Raw genomic sequence first — 18,108 nt, forward strand, 5'->3', positions numbered from 1 at the left:
GGACAACCGATCCCTTTAAGTACCATTGTGGATCTGAAGCCACCCTTATTGCAACTGATGACTATTTTTTATGAAAATCTACTATTTTTATTTTGTTTACTCTGACAGTAAAAGTCATTGAATTCAGAAACCATCGTGGCTATTATTTATGATTTATATATATACATATATATATATACTGCCGCTCTGCTGCTGTACTCAGTGACAGAGACTTATATACAAAAACTCTTATGTTAGACTTAAGAACAAACATATAAACATCAGTCGTGATAAAACTGTTTTATAAACCGGACATAAACCTTGTCCTTAGGCTATGACAATAAACAGTCATTGAATAGCAGTGTACAATGTACATATATGCTTTAAGTGTATGCATATATACATACTTCCGCTCTGCTGCTGTACTCAGTGACAGAGACTTATATACAAAAACTCTAATGTTAGGCTTAAGAACAAACATATAATTAAACATCTGTCGTGATAAAACTGTTTTATAAACTGGACTTAGATATTATCCTCAGGCCCAGCTGGGCCGCTTATGTTCCAGCTAGAGTCCTCTACGAGTAAAGTGTAAATGGACGTCAAAGATTTGGTGGATCACGTTTCGCCCTCAAATTTATTTTCATTTTGGAATACCATTTGAAGTGAGTTCTACATTTTTTCGCAGAATCAAATCATCCTCGGTAAAAAGTGTGTTTCAAAGAATTTTTTGGTGAAGTTGTAATTATATCCAATTTGCTTCAAAATTATTTAATAAGCAATACATAAAAATCGTGCTAATACATATTGGCTATATTTGCTCTTAAGGCGAATCTATAAAAGCAAAATATAGTCATAGTCTCAAAAAGACGCTCTGGACAATCTGGTATGTAACCTCTAGCACTTTCTTGGGACTTTTAAATGGAAATGCTACAGTTTAATGGCCATTTTCAGATTGTCCAACGAAGCTGTTTTCGCATTGTGTTCCCTATTCAGTGAATCGCATCTCCAAAACCGTTGCACTTGCTTTTGCAGTGTCAAGCTAGTGCTGGGTGTAAGCTCGCCAACAAATACCCAGCGTGATAGCGTTTTCTGTAGAGCAGTCAATTTGTGTCCTAGTTTAATTTGATGATGGCAACAGCAAAGCATGGTTCGGATGCGCTCAATTTTCTAGGAGTTAGTCCCTGCTCCCTGACATCCGACGAAGAGTAGCGGGGACTAATATGGAGTGCCTCATCGGTACGGGCGCGTCAAAGAATTTTATTCGACCATACGAAGGATTAAAAAGCGTTTCCCCGGTTGCCAAAAATTTCACAATTCATCTAATCCATGGCAGAAAAAACATCACACAAGAAGGTTTTGTATCTAAGTTTTGTATCTAAGTATTTGTATTAATACAATGTTTTACCAGACAACATTTTATGGAATGATAGGCCATGACCTGTTAACACAGTTAACACTTAAGTGGGGTACGCAAGTCGAAAAAATCACCTTCCCCACTTGTGCCAATGTAAATTTTTCAAGAGTATATTGTACAAAGGTACTCCCATTAGATAAAAGTTCTTTCTCGTGGCTACCATTAGGACCACAGATGAGCAACCCATCTATGCCAAGGTTTACCCTTATCCAATGGGATTTAATTTCGTAAATAAAGGAATCAAAGATCTGTTAAAAAATGACTTAATTTAAAAGTCCGTCTTACCCTACAATAACCCATTATGGGTAGTAGTAGGGCAATTTTTTCTATGACTATGTTGATCACTTAATTACCTTCTTAGAAGATGAGGAGTCCCACACGAAGCAAACATGAAAGTTTTAGTCGAGAAATCGCATTTTATTAAGAAATCCGTGAGCTGCCTGTAATTCAGATCCAAAAAAGGTTAGGGCAATACAGGAGTTTCCAGAACCTATTTGAGGTCAGATCATTTCTAGACCTCGCAAGTTATTACAGATTTTTCATTAGGGACTTCGCTGCAATAGCAAGACCCATCTCGAATATTTTGAAGGGCGTAAATGGAACAGTCAGTAAACATAGATCTAGAGACATAAAGGTACAATGCTTTCAAGCGCAGCAACGCTCGTTTTATGTGTTGCGTAACATTTTGGCATCCGAGGTTGTCAAGCTGAGGTACCCCGACTTTAAGAAGCCATTCGATCTAACTACCGATGTTTCGGCCCACGGCATAGGTGCGGTTTTGTCTCAGGTGGGTTGTCACATAATAATGATTTCGAGCCATTAAAGGATTGTGAGATTGTGCGTATTTTGCAAGAAATGAAAGAGAGCTATTGGCCATTGTATGGTCTCTTGCCAAATTAAGTCACTATTTGTATGTAATGAAAGACATTAACGTCTTCACTGAACCTTGACCATCAACCTTGACCTTCGCAGAATCCAAATTCGATGATCAAAAAGTGGAAAGCGTGCGTTGATAAGTCTAATGCGCGCCTCTTTTACAAACACGTCAATGACAATTTGGTTGCGAATGCTAAATCGAGAAAACTGCTCAACTTTGTAGATGAACAAGAGGTGGAGTCCTATGCAGCAACGATCCTCAGCGAGGCCTCTCTCACCAACACCATTGAGTCAACAATCAAACCCTTGAACTGTTTTCAAAACCAAAGAGTGGTAAAAGAGACGCGTTTCCCCTTTAAACGGAGTTTCATTCATTTTGGGAAAAAGAAAAGTTACTTGATCAACTATACTTGCATTCAATCATTGCTAGAGGAACTTGAAGATGTAGTTTCACCTAAATGCGTAAATGCTCTCCACTGCATACACATGCAACTATACAAGACGCATTGGTTCGAAGATACCCACGAAGTTCTGACACTGCAAGCATCGTGTGGAAGTATTTGTGGTTGGAGAAAAAAGAGAAATCCTCACAGCTGAGTATAAAAGATAAAATAGTACCGAATTGCAATACGTGAGCTAGGGTTACATATAATTGACACCTCAAGAAACAGGAACTTGGCGAGACTACGATCCCCTCACGTGTATGACAGATGTGGCTCATAGACATATTCGCCACTGATTAGAAGTTTTTCTCTCTTGCGTCGACAAGTTTTCTAAATTTGCTGTTGGACAACCGATCCCTTTAAGTACCATTGTGGATCTGAAGCCACCCTTATTGCAACTGATGACTATTTTTTATGAAAATCTACTATTTTTATTTTGTTTACTCTGACAGTAAAAGTCATTGAATTCAGAAACCATCGTGGCTATTATTTATGATTTATATATATACATATATATATATACTGCCGCTCTGCTGCTGTACTCAGTGACAGAGACTTATATACAAAAACTCTTATGTTAGACTTAAGAACAAACATATAAACATCAGTCGTGATAAAACTGTTTTATAAACCGGACATAAACCTTGTCCTTAGGCTATGACAATAAACAGTCATTGAATAGCAGTGTACAATGTACATATATGCTTTAAGTGTATGCATATATACATACTTCCGCTCTGCTGCTGTACTCAGTGACAGAGACTTATATACAAAAACTCTAATGTTAGGCTTAAGAACAAACATATAATTAAACATCTGTCGTGATAAAACTGTTTTATAAACTGGACTTAGATATTATCCTCAGGCCCAGCTGGGCCGCTTATGTTCCAGCTAGAGTCCTCTACGAGTAAAGTGTAAATGGACGTCAAAGATTTGGTGGATCACGTTTCGCCCTCAAATTTATTTTCATTTTGGAATACCATTTGAAGTGAGTTCTACATTTTTTCGCAGAATCAAATCATCCTCGGTAAAAAGTGTGTTTCAAAGAATTTTTTGGTGAAGTTGTAATTATATCCAATTTGCTTCAAAATTATTTAATAAGAAATACATAAAAATCGTGCTAATACATATTGGCTATATTTGCTCTTAAGGCGAATCTATAAAAGCAAAATATAGTCATAGTCTCAAAAAGACGCTCTGGACAATCTGGTATGTAACCTCTAGCACTTTCTTGGGACTTTTAAATGGAAATGCTACAGTTTAATGGCCATTTTCAGATTGTCCAACGAAGCTGTTTTCGCATTGTGTTCCCTATTCAGTGAATCGCATCTCCAAAACCGTTGCACTTGCTTTTGCAGTGTCAAGCTAGTGCTGGGTGTAAGCTCGCCAACAAATACCCAGCGTGATAGCGTTTTCTGTAGAGCAGTCAATTTGTGTCCTAGTTTAATTTGACCTGCAACCATGTGGTCCACTCGGTGTATTTTCCTGTGTGCTGTTCAATACATTATACAATTAATACTAGCAGGTCAAGTTGTATGACTCAGACCACTTAGTATTTTAGCCTTTAATGCGCAAATAAAGCTCTTTAAACGCTTGGGGACTATCATTTTCACTGGGATCATTACTCTCCTGTTCCTATTTGGCTTGGATTACAAAAAAAACTGCCTATAATTTGCTTCAATTATGAATAACCGTGTTCCCACTCTGAAGTGTCATCACTCGATTTTGGATTCATTGCTCCAACAACTAATTTGTTCGAACGTTTAATAATAATATTTCTAATGCTTTCATTTTATCATAAATGAATAATTTTGTAACTATATGTTAGTTTAAACTTCACATATAATGCGTCTTGCCTTAATTGGCTTCCGGAAACAATGCTCTTATGTTCTCTTGCACTTCAAACAGGAAAGTCATAATAATTTGAATTCCATTTGCAGCTATACCTTAAGAGAGCCAAATAATGCTCAGCGTACTTAAAGAGTCACTACTTTTAGCGCACAGATACGAACATTGAATCACGCAATTGTTCGAAGATCTTGCTGTAGTTTAAGCGGAGAGTGCACGTAAAGGGAATTCAATACCTAAGTGAAGTCAATGTGAGTCATGTGCTATATCGCGATATTTGTATGTTGGAGCAAACAAAATTGCGATCCTACATTTGGGAAATACACATGTAAAGAGGAGATATAATGCACAAGTGGAAACCTCTTTATTTTGATAGCACTGGTTCACTCAAAAATACGAATTCGAATCCGAAAGCTGCTGCAATTATTTTTTATAAGTCGAGAATATCCGAGTACTAAGAAGTTGCCGATCAGTTGTTGTGAGTCAGATATTTAGTCGCTTGTGTGTCGTGGTAGAATTATCGAGGAACTGCCGTAGATTGTATGTAAATCGCATTCACTACTCACTGTGAGGCGGCTACTGAGGTCCGCCGCCCCACAGTTTTCTTGGCGAGGAGCCATCGTTCCCATGGCCAAATCACGGAGAGGAGCCGCTGGCGGGATTAGTTATATAAGAGGCAAGAAGCCGCCAATGTTACAAGTAGCAATTGAATTAGTTATATAAGAGGCAAGGAGCCGACAATATAATAAACCGCAGTGTATTAATAATATTATAATCATCAATTATATTAGTGAGTAAAGAGGCAAGGAGCAACGAAAGTTATAAGAGCGAATTTGAATTTAACCGCCGGCCGCCGCTGCAACCGTCCGTTTTTGATCGGTTGCTCAACACCGCATTCAAGAGCGCAACTCCAATTCGGCGGCGAAGAGCGAAAGCTCCGAAGCGAAGTTACGAAAGCTCGTGGCGAAGTTGAGTGGCCGAGGCAAGTGGCTTGCCGGCGATCGCGTCGGGACTTTGGAACGAACGCTAAGGGGGATTAGAGGTGCATTGTGAGACGAGGAAGGTTATAGAGTGTACAGCGGAGCGCTAGAGCTCCAGAAAACAGGGTTTAGCTCGTGAGGTACTATAAAGTAGCAATACGCGAGAAGTGAATAAAGTAAATATGTTATAATTATCGAGAAGAAACCGTATAATTCTTTGTTTTCTGGTAACCTGGCTTACCTTAACATCGAAATTAACTGGTGTTCGACCTAACCTCGATCAGGAGCATGTGGTACGAGATTGTGGCCCCGGGGTGGACATTACCGGCTGGTGTTTCGAGAAGTGGTACGAGGCCACGGCCCGATAGAGAGTTTGGGTAGTGGAGTTGGCGTGAGGCCACGGTCCGATAGCATAGTTGGTAGGAGGCCACGGCCCGCTAGAGTAGTTGTTGCGAGGCCACTACCCGCTAGTGTAGTTGGTACGAGGCCACGGCCAGGTAGTGTAGGCGTGCAGAAATAGAGCTAGGCTTGGTCTGGTCAGAATACTCACTCCCTTCCCCCTTAATCCATCCCACCCAGCGAAATTATAAATATCTTGTAACTCGCTAGACCTGGTAAAACTGAGAGTTATACCCCGGCCAGTAGCATCTTTACAAGTGGCGCCCGCGCAGGGACTAGAGGCGTTTAGGGGTGTGGCATGTCAGCGGATTAAAGCCCGCAAGCATGCCCAAAAAGGTATTTTCAGAAAATAAAAGTTTTTCTTAAAGGGCTATTTTAAATCGGGTATACCCTAGAGGAAAGTACCCTAGCGGAGAACAAGATAATGAGGATATGGTATGTGTGAAATATAAAACTAGGGGATTAAGGAGTCCAGTATACCCCAGCGAACATTTTAATACCCTGTGTTAGGCAGAGGCAGAAAATGAACATGTGCAGAATTTTAGTGACTAAAATGCTTGCAAAAATCTAGCACGCAAAGCAAGGAGACGAAGACATAACGGTCGGTCGTAAAAGTACAGCGCGCGCGCGCCAGACGGGCGAAGTCGAGATCACGCTTGCACACGGGTGCATAAACGCGCGGCGCAGTCGACGTCGGCGTCGAAGGACCGTTAAGGCGTCGTGGCAGCGGCCGTACAGTGGGACGAATTCAACTCACGCGCGGTGAAGAGTTGAATTCGTCAGTACAGTTGTTGGGGGCAGTGAGGATGGTCGCATTTTTAATTGAATGCGAACGAAGTGAACAATAAGAACAGATCAAACGAACGCGGGTTAAAGTGCCAAGAACGTCGAGAGAATTACTTTTTTTTTTTTTTATTTCGTGAAGTGGCTAAAGATAAATAAAAGTAAATGGATAAAAATAAAATTTTTTATTAATAAAGTTAATACAACAAAAATAAATAAAAGAAATAAAACAAACAGTTAAGTACACAGGAATAAACCAAGGTACCCAATAAAGGCGAAGGCAGCGACCAAGTGAGGAATGGCCTAAAAGTGAAAAAGTGAAAAGGAAAATTAAATTAATTTTTGTGGAGCTTTTTTATGAACAAAAGAATGGAAAAAATTTTGTTTTGTTCAAACGAACTCGGGTTAAGGTGCCAAGAACGTCGAGAGAATTACTTTTTTTTTTTTATTTCGTGAAGTGGCTAAAGATAAATAAAAGTAAGTGGATAAAAATCAAATTTTTTATAAATAAATAAAGTTAGTACAACAAAAATAAATAAAAGAATTAAAACAAACAGTTAAGTACACAAGAATAAACCAAGGTACCCAATAAAGGCGAAGGCAGCGACCAAGTGAGGAATGGCCTTAAAGTGAAAAAGTGAAAAGGAATATTTAATTAATTTTTGTGGAGCTTTTTTATAAACAAAAGAATGGAAAAAATTTTGTTTTGTTCAAACGAACGCGGGTTAAAGTGTCAAGAACGTCGAGAGAATTCCTTTTTTTTTTTTATTTCGTGAAGTGGCTAAAGATAAATAAAAGTAAGTGGATAAAAATCAAATTTTTTATAAATAAAGTTAATACAACAAAAATAAATAAAAGAAATAAAACAAACAGCTAAGTACACAAGAATAAACCAAGGTACCCAATAAAGGCGAAGGCAGCGACTAAGTGAGGAATGGCCTAAAAGTGAAAAAGTGAAAAGGAATATTTAATTAATTTTTGTGGAGCTCTTTTATAAACAAAAGAATGGAAAAAATTTTGTTTTGAATTTTTTTTGTATTTTTGTTTGTTGGAAGATATAAAGGCAAAATAAAGAGAAACCTAAAAGGAACAAAAGTGGTTGAGTAAGATCGGCGTAAAAGTGACAAAGACACCAACTGATCAAAATAAGGAGAAAAATAATAAAGGGGCCGACGGAACCCCTTAAAACAGGAAGAGAGGGAAACAGCGACGTCGGCTACCAAGAAGGCATATAATAAAGGATGGAGGCAGGTGAGTGCCAAAACCCAGGGGTAGGCGTCCGTTGGATTCACCAGCGACGCAAAGAGGAGTTAGTGGCGATCGCCCAAGAGTTTGGGCTGGAAAAAGAGGGGCGCGTGGAGGAGCTACGTAAGCGGCTGTCCACCTACGTGCAGGATGGCGGTCATTCGACTGAGATTTGGGCTCGGCCTGCCGAGCTGGAATCTCAGTACGCTAAAACTCCGCCATCATGGGGCGTCCCACCGGGTGGCGGGCGGCCACGTCAAAAGTGGGAGTCTGACCTCAGGAGCTCCCAACTGCAAGGACGTTTGCAGGCGCCCATCCCGAGCTTGTCAGGCTCGGGCGTGGAGGAGGCTCCTGCGCTCGAGGGAATGAAGAACGCCGAGCACCTGCGGTCAACGCAGAGGTAGGGCGGTCCCCTGTTGACCCGGGTGGTGATCCCTACCACACTAGACCATACCATCACCCGGAGGCGAGGCCACTTCCCAATATCCCGGAGCAAGTTCGGAAGTGGGGTATGAGGTATGATGGCCGCTCCGACCCCCTTGGGTTCTTAGAGGACTTGGAGAGGCGCGCTATCACCTATGGTATTGCCCTCGACAGCATGCCCAGGGTAATGAGCGAAGTCTTCTGCGATAGGGCTGCTCGTTGGTTTCTGAGCAGTGAGCTTAGGGATGTGCCGTGGACCGTGTTTAGGAGGGGTTTCATGGAGGTTTTCGTACCCCCTGGTTACTTCGAGAGGCTTGAGGACGAGATCCGATCCCGGAGGCAGCACGTACGCGAAGAGTTCAAAGAATATTTAATAGAGCTGAGGGCTCTTATGCATCACGCTAGATACGAGCCGGCACAAGAGCTGCACCGGATCTACGAGAACGCCGCTCCGGAATACAGGCTTTATAAGCGACGGCAAGACTTCTCTACCCTTTCCCAGCTAACTCAACTGGCCGTGGAATACGAGACCGTCGTGAGGCAGAGGGCGGAGTACTCAGGCAGCCAACCCGTAGCCCCGGGTGTCTCGAGTTCGAATAGTGCAGAATGGGCGAGAACGGCACAGTCCCCGGGGGGACATCTCAATCCGTTCCGGTCTGCTCCCAGCGAATCCGGAACGACCGTTGTGGACAATGGGGTCTCTGCCCCACCCACTACAACTCACGCAGAGGTGGCCCATCGGATGATGAGACAAGAGGCCGGGAACGGATATGATCCGCGACGCGAGTGTCGTAGGTGCGTACAGGAGGGGAACTTCGCCAGAGAATGCCCCAACGCCCCCGTCTTATTTTATTGGGTATGTGGAAGCCGGGGCCGAAGTAGTCAGGAGTGTTGCCACCGCGCGGAGGCGGGAAACAGGCAACGGCGTCGCGCGGACCAGGATCGGGTCGGCGCCGATACACACGGAACGCAGTAGTAGGACGTGGACGGTGGCCGGACCGTCGCTACGGTAGAGATCGGCGGACGAACGATGGCTGCCACGATCGATACTGGAGCCACTCGTAGCTTCATGAGTGAAGACTGCGTACGCAAGTGGACGATTCTGGGAAGAGCGGAAGAAATACAGGCGGAGGAAATACAGGCACGCATCCGCCTGGCGGATGGGTCCACCATAGAGGTGGAGAAAGCCTTGAGAGTAGACGTCAGCTTAGGGGAAAAAACGATCAGCATGACGATGCTCATCATGCCCTCAATGTTGGACCACGTAATCCTGGGTATGGATTTCTTGGGTGCAATGGGCACTACAATACGCTGCGGCGAAGCAGAACTGGTCCTAGAAGCAGTGACGACACCGGGCGTGGGGCCAGGAACGAGCGAGGAGGCGGAGAACGGCCTCCCAGGTCATAAAAGGCGAGCCCCTCCTCGGCTACAGAGAGAATCGAAAAAGGCCACCAGAGTCATGAAAGGGGAGCACCTGCTCGGCTACAGAGGGAGCCGGAGGAAGGCCTCCCAGGTCATGAAAAGGGAGCACCTGCTCGGCGACAGAGGGAGTCGGAGGAGGTAATGGAAGGTAACGGAAGGGGAGCACCTGTTCGGCACCCGATGGAAATGGCTCAAATCGAGAGCCTGAAGAACCCAAGAGGCGGCAAAGACAGACTTATGTTGGCTACGGAAGCTGCACGGCGGGAACGTGCCAGGGAAAGGACGGAGTAGGAGCAATGGCCAGAATCCACACGGACACAGGGGGCCAGGAGCGACTGCCAGAATCGAGCGGTCATGGAGTTCTGTCTGGAGTCGAAGTGGTGCCAGGAGGGGCCGAGAACGGCATCGAAGAGGCGGAGTGGCCAGCGGATCTGTCTCACACATCGCGGAGCACAGAATCCGGCGGAAGGATGACAAGCCATTGAAGCAGAGATACTATCCCAAGAATCCGGCCATGCAGAGGGTGATCGACGAGCAAGTGGATGAGCTTATCCGGGCAAATGGCATCGAGCCGTCGCGTAGTCCGCACAGCGCCCCGATCCTCTTAGTCAAGAAGAAGACTGGCGAGTGGCGTATGTGTATTGACTACCGACAACTCGACGCGCATTCCATTCCGGACGCTTATCCGGTGCCTCGTATTAACCACATCCTTGAGCGGTTGCGTCACGCCCGGTTCATCTCCACTCTGGATTTGAAGCACGGGTACTGTTAGATACCGATGGCAGCCGATAGTCGGGAGTGTACGGCGTTCGCAGTCCGTGGAAGAGGTCTTTTCAAATGGCGGGTGATGCCATTTTATCTACACTCGGCGTTTGCGACCTTTCAGCGATCATTGGATACAGTAATAGGACCGGAAATGGAGCCCCATGCGTTCGCCTACCTAGGCGACATCGTGGTTATAGGAGCAACGAAAGAACAGAATGTAGAGAATTTGAGGGAGATACTCCACCGGCTAAGGGCAGCCGGTCTCAGGCTAAATAGGAAAAAATGCAGCTTCTTCCGGGAATGGTTAGTCTACCTAGGACATGTGATTTGCGGGGAAGGAATACGTACTGATCCGGGGAAAGTGGAGGCGATACGTAGCCTGAGGGCCCCGACAAATTGCAAAGAACTGCGGCAGTGTCTCGGGATGGCCTTATGGTACAGGCGCTTCGTCCTTAACTTCGCGACGCAAGTACAGCCACTAACAGCGCTCTTAAGGAAGGGGCAGAAATGGGCATGGGAACAAGAACAGGAGAAGGCATTGCGTCAATTGAAGGATAGCTTGACGACTGCCCCTGTATTGGCTTGCCCCGACTTTTCCGCCAAGTTCGTCTTGCAGATTGACGCGAGTGAGTATGGCCTCGGCGCAGTGCTGACGCAGACGATAGATGGCCAAGAGCGAGTGATAGCGTATACGAGCCGGAAATTGCTGAAGGTGATATATTCCGGCACTGAGAAAGAGTGCCTGGCAATAGTGTGGTCGATCCGGAAGTTGATAACCGTGATAACTGACCATCTAGCACTTAAATGGCTCAACTCGATCAAGAGTCCGTCCGGAAGAAACGCGCGATGGGCGTAGAACCGCAATAGTTCCAATTTGACGTCCATTATCGACGAGGGAAGTGGGTCGTGGCCGATGCGCTATCGAGGCACCCTCTAGAGACCTATCAGCAAGCAGTGGTGGACGAAGCCTCCTGCAAATGGGTCGCGAGTGTGCGTGCCAGAATCGCCGAAGAGCCGGCCAAATTCCCGGATTACATCGAGGAAAACGTTCTGCTATATAGGCATTTGGGTCACCGGACAAAACAGAGAGTTCTCAGTTGAGAGTGATTGACGTGTTTTACTTGTGCTCCAAGATTTTTATATATTTTTGCGCTTTAATCCTGCTATTTATTTCAAAATTTTGCATTTTTCGGTGCTTTATTTAAAAAGCTTTTATAAAATGTGCAAAGTGTTTTCTGTTGTGCAGCGTAAGTCTGTTAATTATTGTATTTATAAAACGCGTCGTCAGTTCCGTCTTGTTTTTATTGTCTGTTTTAATTCTTTTGCTTTGGTGCTCCCCTGTGCATACACTTGTTTGTGCGTGTGATCACTGCATACTTTTTGCTTGTGCATCGCGCTCTCCCAAATTTTTTCTATTGCTTTTCGCTCCAAACAATTTGTTTGTGTACGAATAATCGTTATTCGTACCCTCTCGCAACTTGCATACGCATTTAATAATTATGTCGTGCTGTAAGAAAACGTCCACGTTCAAGCAGGCTGATGATTCTGCACTGCCGCAATTTGTTAATTGATGGCTGTGTGAGAATATGATGCATGCTAAATGTGCAGGTCTCACTGGGCGTGATTGCGACAAGATCGCCGCTATTGCCAAGAAGGGCTGCGGTGGCTTGCATTGGTCGTGCCCAGAATGCATCGACAAGCAAACTGATTTCACCAGAATGTACAATTCTGTGAGAAATCAATTCTTAATATTAAATAATGTGGCTAAGCAGCTCTCGAGTAATTTTGACTCGAGTTTCGAGTTGCTTGGCAAATATAAATTTGAGTGCCCAACCAATCGCCGGTTGGAGCCTCAACTTTTGCAATTGCCCTCTACGTCTGTTCAGACACCTACGACTTTCTCGTCCCTTCCTAGCAACTTGGAGGTATCTCCAATGTTGTCTTTATCGCCTTCTCCAAGCGACTGTCCAATTACCCCTGTTTCAAACTCTGTACTAGTCCCAGTAGAGCCCGTACCTGATCGCGTCCCAATTAATCAAACTGCCTCAGCCCCGTCAGCTCCTGCCCACAAAGGTAGACCTGCGCGTAATCTTGCCCAGATTGTTAAAACAATCATTGTGCCTCTTTAGCTCCTCCAACTCCTGTAGTACCTACAGCCCCATTAGCGCCTACTTCAACGGTAGTTGACCCTCGTAGACAAGTTTTTGTGTCTCGACTTTCATCGGACACCACTTCTGAGTCATTGGCAGTCTATATTGCTAGCAAATCTTCTGCTAGCGTGTCAAAAACCAAATTTAATTTTTCAACCCCTCGTGAAATATCATCATTCAAAATAAATGTTTCACATGATATGTTCCCAATCATTTGTGATCCCAAATTTTGGCCTCCACACATGATTGTTCACGAGTTCAAACCTAAAAAGCGTAACCAGCCTGTCACCCTTCTAGTCCCTTCATCTTCTGACCAAATCTTTATTCATTATCAGAATGTTAGAGGTCTCATTTCAAAGCTTAAAAATCTTTTATGGCCAGCACTTCCTTCGATTCGGATATAATAGCATTTTCAGAAACATGGTTAAACTCAACCATATCTGATTTTGAGATTTTACCGAATAACTTTATTTTGTTTAGAAATGATCAGCCGACTCGAGGTGGTGTGGTGTTAATTGCCGTTAAAGCCACTCTCTAGTCTGAACTATTCTGTTTTAGTACGCCTACTGACGCTGAGATTGTCTCAGTTAAGGTGTCTTTTCCTACACGGAATATCTATGTAACATGCTCTTATGTCCCACCTTCTTCTGATATTCAAGTTTATATGAATCATATTACTTGTATTAAAGAAGTTTTTTCACACGTGCGTGATAATGACCTATTAATGGTGTTGGGTGATTTTAATTTGCCGAACATCTATTGGTCATTATTCACTGCTGAAAATTATCTAGTGCCCTCAGCACAGCACGATTTTATAGACTGCATGCTTGATCTTTTGTTGTTTCAAATCAAGACAATTTCTAATCATATGAATAGAACACTTGACTTTGTATTTGTTAACGACCACCTTATTTCTAATGTGTCTAGGTCCCCTCCTTTATCTCTTCCTGAGGATGTATATCATCCAACTTTAGAGATTGCAATGCTAAATTGTAATCCTTTCATTTCGTGCTCATCAGCCAATAAGCCCCGCTATTGCTTTCGCAAAGGAAATAATTCTTTGCTGAATCAGCTTATTTATTCAACCGATTGGTCTTTCTTATATGACTCAGTTGATATGAATACAATCATTAATTTTTTGTATAGCACCCTAAAATCCCTCTTAGATGTGTGTATTCCTAAGTCAATTCCTTCGACTACTTTTTCAAAACCACCCTGGTTTACTCCCAGATTATCACATCTAAAAAATGTAAAATCTAAATATTTTAAAAAGTTTATAAAGTCTGATTCGTGTACAGACGTGGCTAAATATTCCATAGCCAAGTCGAACTTCTTTCTTCTTAATTTTAATGAGATGAGAATTATCTAACTCGTTGTAAAAGGCAATTTGCCCAAAATCCGAGACAGTTTTATAATTTTGTAAACTTGAAGCGTAAATCTTCAGGTTTGCCATCTTCTTTTTCTCTTGGGATGAATAAAGCTAGCAATGACACTGATTCTGCTAACCTCTTTGCTCATTTTTTCCAATCAACTTACTCTTCAGTCTGTCCGAATACAAATTCTTACCCTTATACTACTTCTTCCGCTAGTTCTATAACTCCCCCCATTATTTTACACTCCTCTCTCCTATTAGCTATGAGCTCTTTAAAATCTTCTTACTCTCCTGGGCCTGACAATATTCCTAGTTGTCTACTCTAGGATTGTAGTTCTCCCCTTATTTATCCATTGCTAAAGCTTTTTAATCTATCCCTTGAAACTTTTGTCTTTCCATCACTTTGGAAAGAATCTTATATCATTCCTTTTCACAAGAAAGGTGGGAAGTCTGATATACAAAATTACACGGACATTGCAAAACTCTCCGCTATTCCTAAATTATTTGAAAAAATAATCACTTCGAATTTGCAGCATTTCTGCAAATCAGTTGTTTCTCCTGTTCAACATCGATTCGTTAAGAATCGGTCAACTACGACCAATCTGTTTGAGTTTACTTCCTTGGTAAATGATGCTTTCCTTTCGAAAATGCAATCTGATGTCATTTACACTGACTTCAGTAAGGCGTTTGACTCTGTGCACCATGACATTTTACTTTTTAAACTTGATAGGTTTCCCTCTGTCCCTTTTACTTTGGATTAATTCTTATTTAAAAGGTATGACCCAAAGAGTAATACTGAGGTTGACTACCTCTAAAAGGGTTCACGTTACTTCTGGTGTTCCTCAAGGAAGTCATCTTGGACCTTTACTCTTGACTCTTTTTATTAATGATCTTCCCTCTGTTATATCACATGCCCGTGTACTCATGTATGCGGGCGATGTCAAACTTTTTCTATCATACACTTACCCCCTACATCATTCTCGTCTATAAGACGATTTGAACGCTATGCAACTTTGGTGTTCGGCCAATCAATTGCATCTAAATTGTTCAAAGTGTATGTTTATGACATTTAATCGTACTACACCTGATCTTGTCAGTCATACAATCGACAATATATCTTTGCAACGTATACTAACAGTTAAGGATCTAGGCGTTATTTTTGATTCTAAACTCTGTTTCAATCTTCACATAGATACCATTGTTAATGAGGCAAAAGGTGTACTTGGATTCAATAAACGATGGTCTAAAAAGTTTAACGATCCTTTTATAACAAAACTTCTGTACATCTCTCATGTTCGCCCTATCCTTGAATATTGCTCTTGCATCTGGCCTCCACAGTATAGCAACAGCCAGGATCGTATTGAATCTCTTCAGATGCAATTTCTGCTTTTTGCCTTACGAGGTTTAAGTTGGGACCCTAATCTTCGGTTGCCGTCCTACTCCAGCAGACTGCTTCATCTCAACCTGCCGTCGTTAACCAACAGTAGGACAATTCTCGGTGTTGTCCTTCTACATAAGTTGATTATTGGCGACATAGATTCTCCTTTTCTGCTAGGGCGTCTTCAATTCTCTGTTCCGGCTAGACCAACCAGAAATTATCGCCCCTTATTACTATCTACGTGCACAACAGACTACGCTTTTCGCGTGCTATGTAAAAATTATAATAGTTTGCATTACGTTTTCTCTACCGAACTGTCTCTACCCCTAATAAAAGCGTTGCTTTTATTTACCCCTAATAAAAGCGTTGCTTTCAGGATACCTTCGGGAAGTCGCTGACCATTCCCAGCTATGAGCAGGGGCATAGCTTGCCGGACAGGCTGAAAATTTTTCCCCCACCGGATCGGTGATTTCCCATTACTTTTCTCTTTGTCCTATCTACTTAACACTCTTTATCTAACTTACATTGCTTTACTTTATTAACAATTTTCTTACTTTCTTTTTTCTTATTTATTGTATTTTCTTTATTAATATAGCAAATTAAGATTATTTTTAATTTTACTTGAGAACACTTTTTCCTACTTACAACCTTCTGCTTAGATGTAGGCTCTAATAGCGTAACTGACAAAATTAGCTGTGAAAAAGGGCACAGCTGGCCGGACTGGCAAATAAAACACCTCCATCGGTCGGTGATGCTATTTAGAAAATTGTATTCTTTAACTAGGCTTTTAGCATATAATTCTATTGTATATTATATTGAATTGAATATTGAATAATGAGGAAGACACTCGTTTTGTCGATCCTTAATAAATAAATTAATAAATGAATAAATAGATAGACGATGAGGACTACATCCCCTGGAAGCTATGCGTAGGCAGTAGTCAACGCCAGAGGGTACTGCGGGAATGTCATGATGCTCCCACGGCCAGACATTAAGGTGTCAGAAAACGGTGTCGAGGTTAGCCCAGCGGTACTACTGGTCGGGTATGTTCAGCGATGCCGCCAGATACGTGAGATGTTGCGAAGACTGTCAAAAATTCAAGAGGGAGCAATTCAAACCGGCTGGTCGCATGCTGACGAGGCAGGTGGCAGAGCCGATGGCGGTACTTTGCGTGGACTTCGTCGGACCCCTTCCACGGTCGAGATATGGAAACACGATGCTACTGGTGTTCCATGACGCTTTCTCGAAGTGGGTGGAATTGGTCCCTCTCAGGAGAGCCACGGCAGCACACCTGCAAACTGCGTTTCGAGAGAGGATTCTAAGTAGGTTCTGGGTATCTAGAAAGTTTGTGTGCGACAACAGGGTACAGTTTACGAGCCGGAGCTTCAAGTCGTTTTTGGGGTCCCTGGGTGGTAAAATCTAGTATACCGCCCCGTACTCGTTAAGAGAATCCCACTGAGAGGACCAACAGGACTGCAAAGACCATGATAGCGCAATTGAGGGCCACCAGAGTTCATGGGACGAACTTGCCCAAGATCTCGCTGGCGGTCAACACGAGCGTGGCAGATTCAACGGGCTTTAGTCCCGCTTTCCTGATGCAGGGCAGGGAACCTCGGTTACCCGCAGCTCTGTACGATCAGGTGACTCCGGGGTCCGCAACTAGTGAGCTCGACCCTGGGACAAAGGTGGATAGCCTAAAAGAAATTTTTGATATCGTCCACAGCAACCTCCAGTGCGCATCAAAGGAACAGGGCCGGTATTACAACTTGCGAAGACGAGAGTGGCGGCCTTCGCTGGATTCGCTGGTCCTGATGAGGCAGCACCAGTTGTCCAACGCAGCCGAAGGTTTCGGCGCAAAGTTGGCACCCAAATTTGATGTTCCCCAATACGGCTAGTGAAATCAGGCGAGCATAAGAAGAGGGTGGCCAACATATCACAGGTGAAACCATTCTACCAAAAGGCGACGGGCGACGAAGGAGACGAATATCCAGGGCGTAAATGCCCACGAGTAGGCGAAGGATAAGAGCGACACCCGTCGCCAAACGAAACCATTATAATAAAGTTTAGATAAGACTAACACTAATAGTAAAATGTGAGCCGCACTGAGAGGATAGGGCATTAACAAATAAGTAACGTAAATTACTCGTTACCAATAAGCTGAATTTACAGATGGAACGCGAAATTAGCAGCATCTCGTCAGACGAAGACGTCAGCAGCGGAGACACCGAGCCTTTCCCCGGGCCGGGAGCCGGAGGCCGCCCGCGCGACCCCCGTCGGGGACGCGAGTACTACCAAAGACAACGACAAGAAGGGCCGCCTCACCAGTTCCGCCATACCCTATACTCCCGGCGGACCAACTTCATGGAGAGGCTGGACGGGATGGTCTTGCTAATGGCAGTTGAGGTCACGACATTGTTTGTGGAGGCACCATTCGCACGTAACTCGCCACCGCACGCGGAAGAGCCCCCATCTCCGCCCCTCGCATCCCACTCGGCACAGTCATCAGGGCCGGCAACCCCAACCGCGACCGGCGAGATGGACGAGGAAGCGTCCGTACCGCTCGAAACAGAGAAGCACACCCCACCAGTACAGGAGGTCGGGGCAGTAGAGGCGGTAGGAGAAGATTTT

General features: G+C 43.7%; 1 protein-coding gene across 11 annotated transcripts in view; it reads right to left on the reverse strand.

Annotated features, from left to right (window-relative positions):
* Window positions 1-18,108, reverse strand: part of nAChRalpha4 (nicotinic acetylcholine receptor alpha4) — a 366,112-nt gene that overhangs the window by 31,920 nt on the left and 316,084 nt on the right. Inside the window, exon 10 of one of the 11 annotated variants that reach the window (XM_070210822.1) lies at window positions 7,255-7,348. The exons of the other annotated variants lie outside the window; for them this stretch is intronic. Coding sequence (XP_070066923.1) covers window positions 7,270-7,348 — 79 coding nt within the window. The 3' untranslated portion in view covers window positions 7,255-7,269. Of the gene's footprint in view, window positions 1-7,254; window positions 7,349-18,108 lie in introns of those variants that run through there. 11 annotated transcript variants of the gene reach the window in all.

This window comes from Drosophila virilis, unplaced genomic scaffold (assembly GCF_030788295.1).
Source record: "Drosophila virilis strain 15010-1051.87 unplaced genomic scaffold, Dvir_AGI_RSII-ME tig00001170, whole genome shotgun sequence".
Lineage (NCBI taxonomy): Eukaryota > Metazoa > Arthropoda > Insecta > Diptera > Drosophilidae > Drosophila > Drosophila virilis.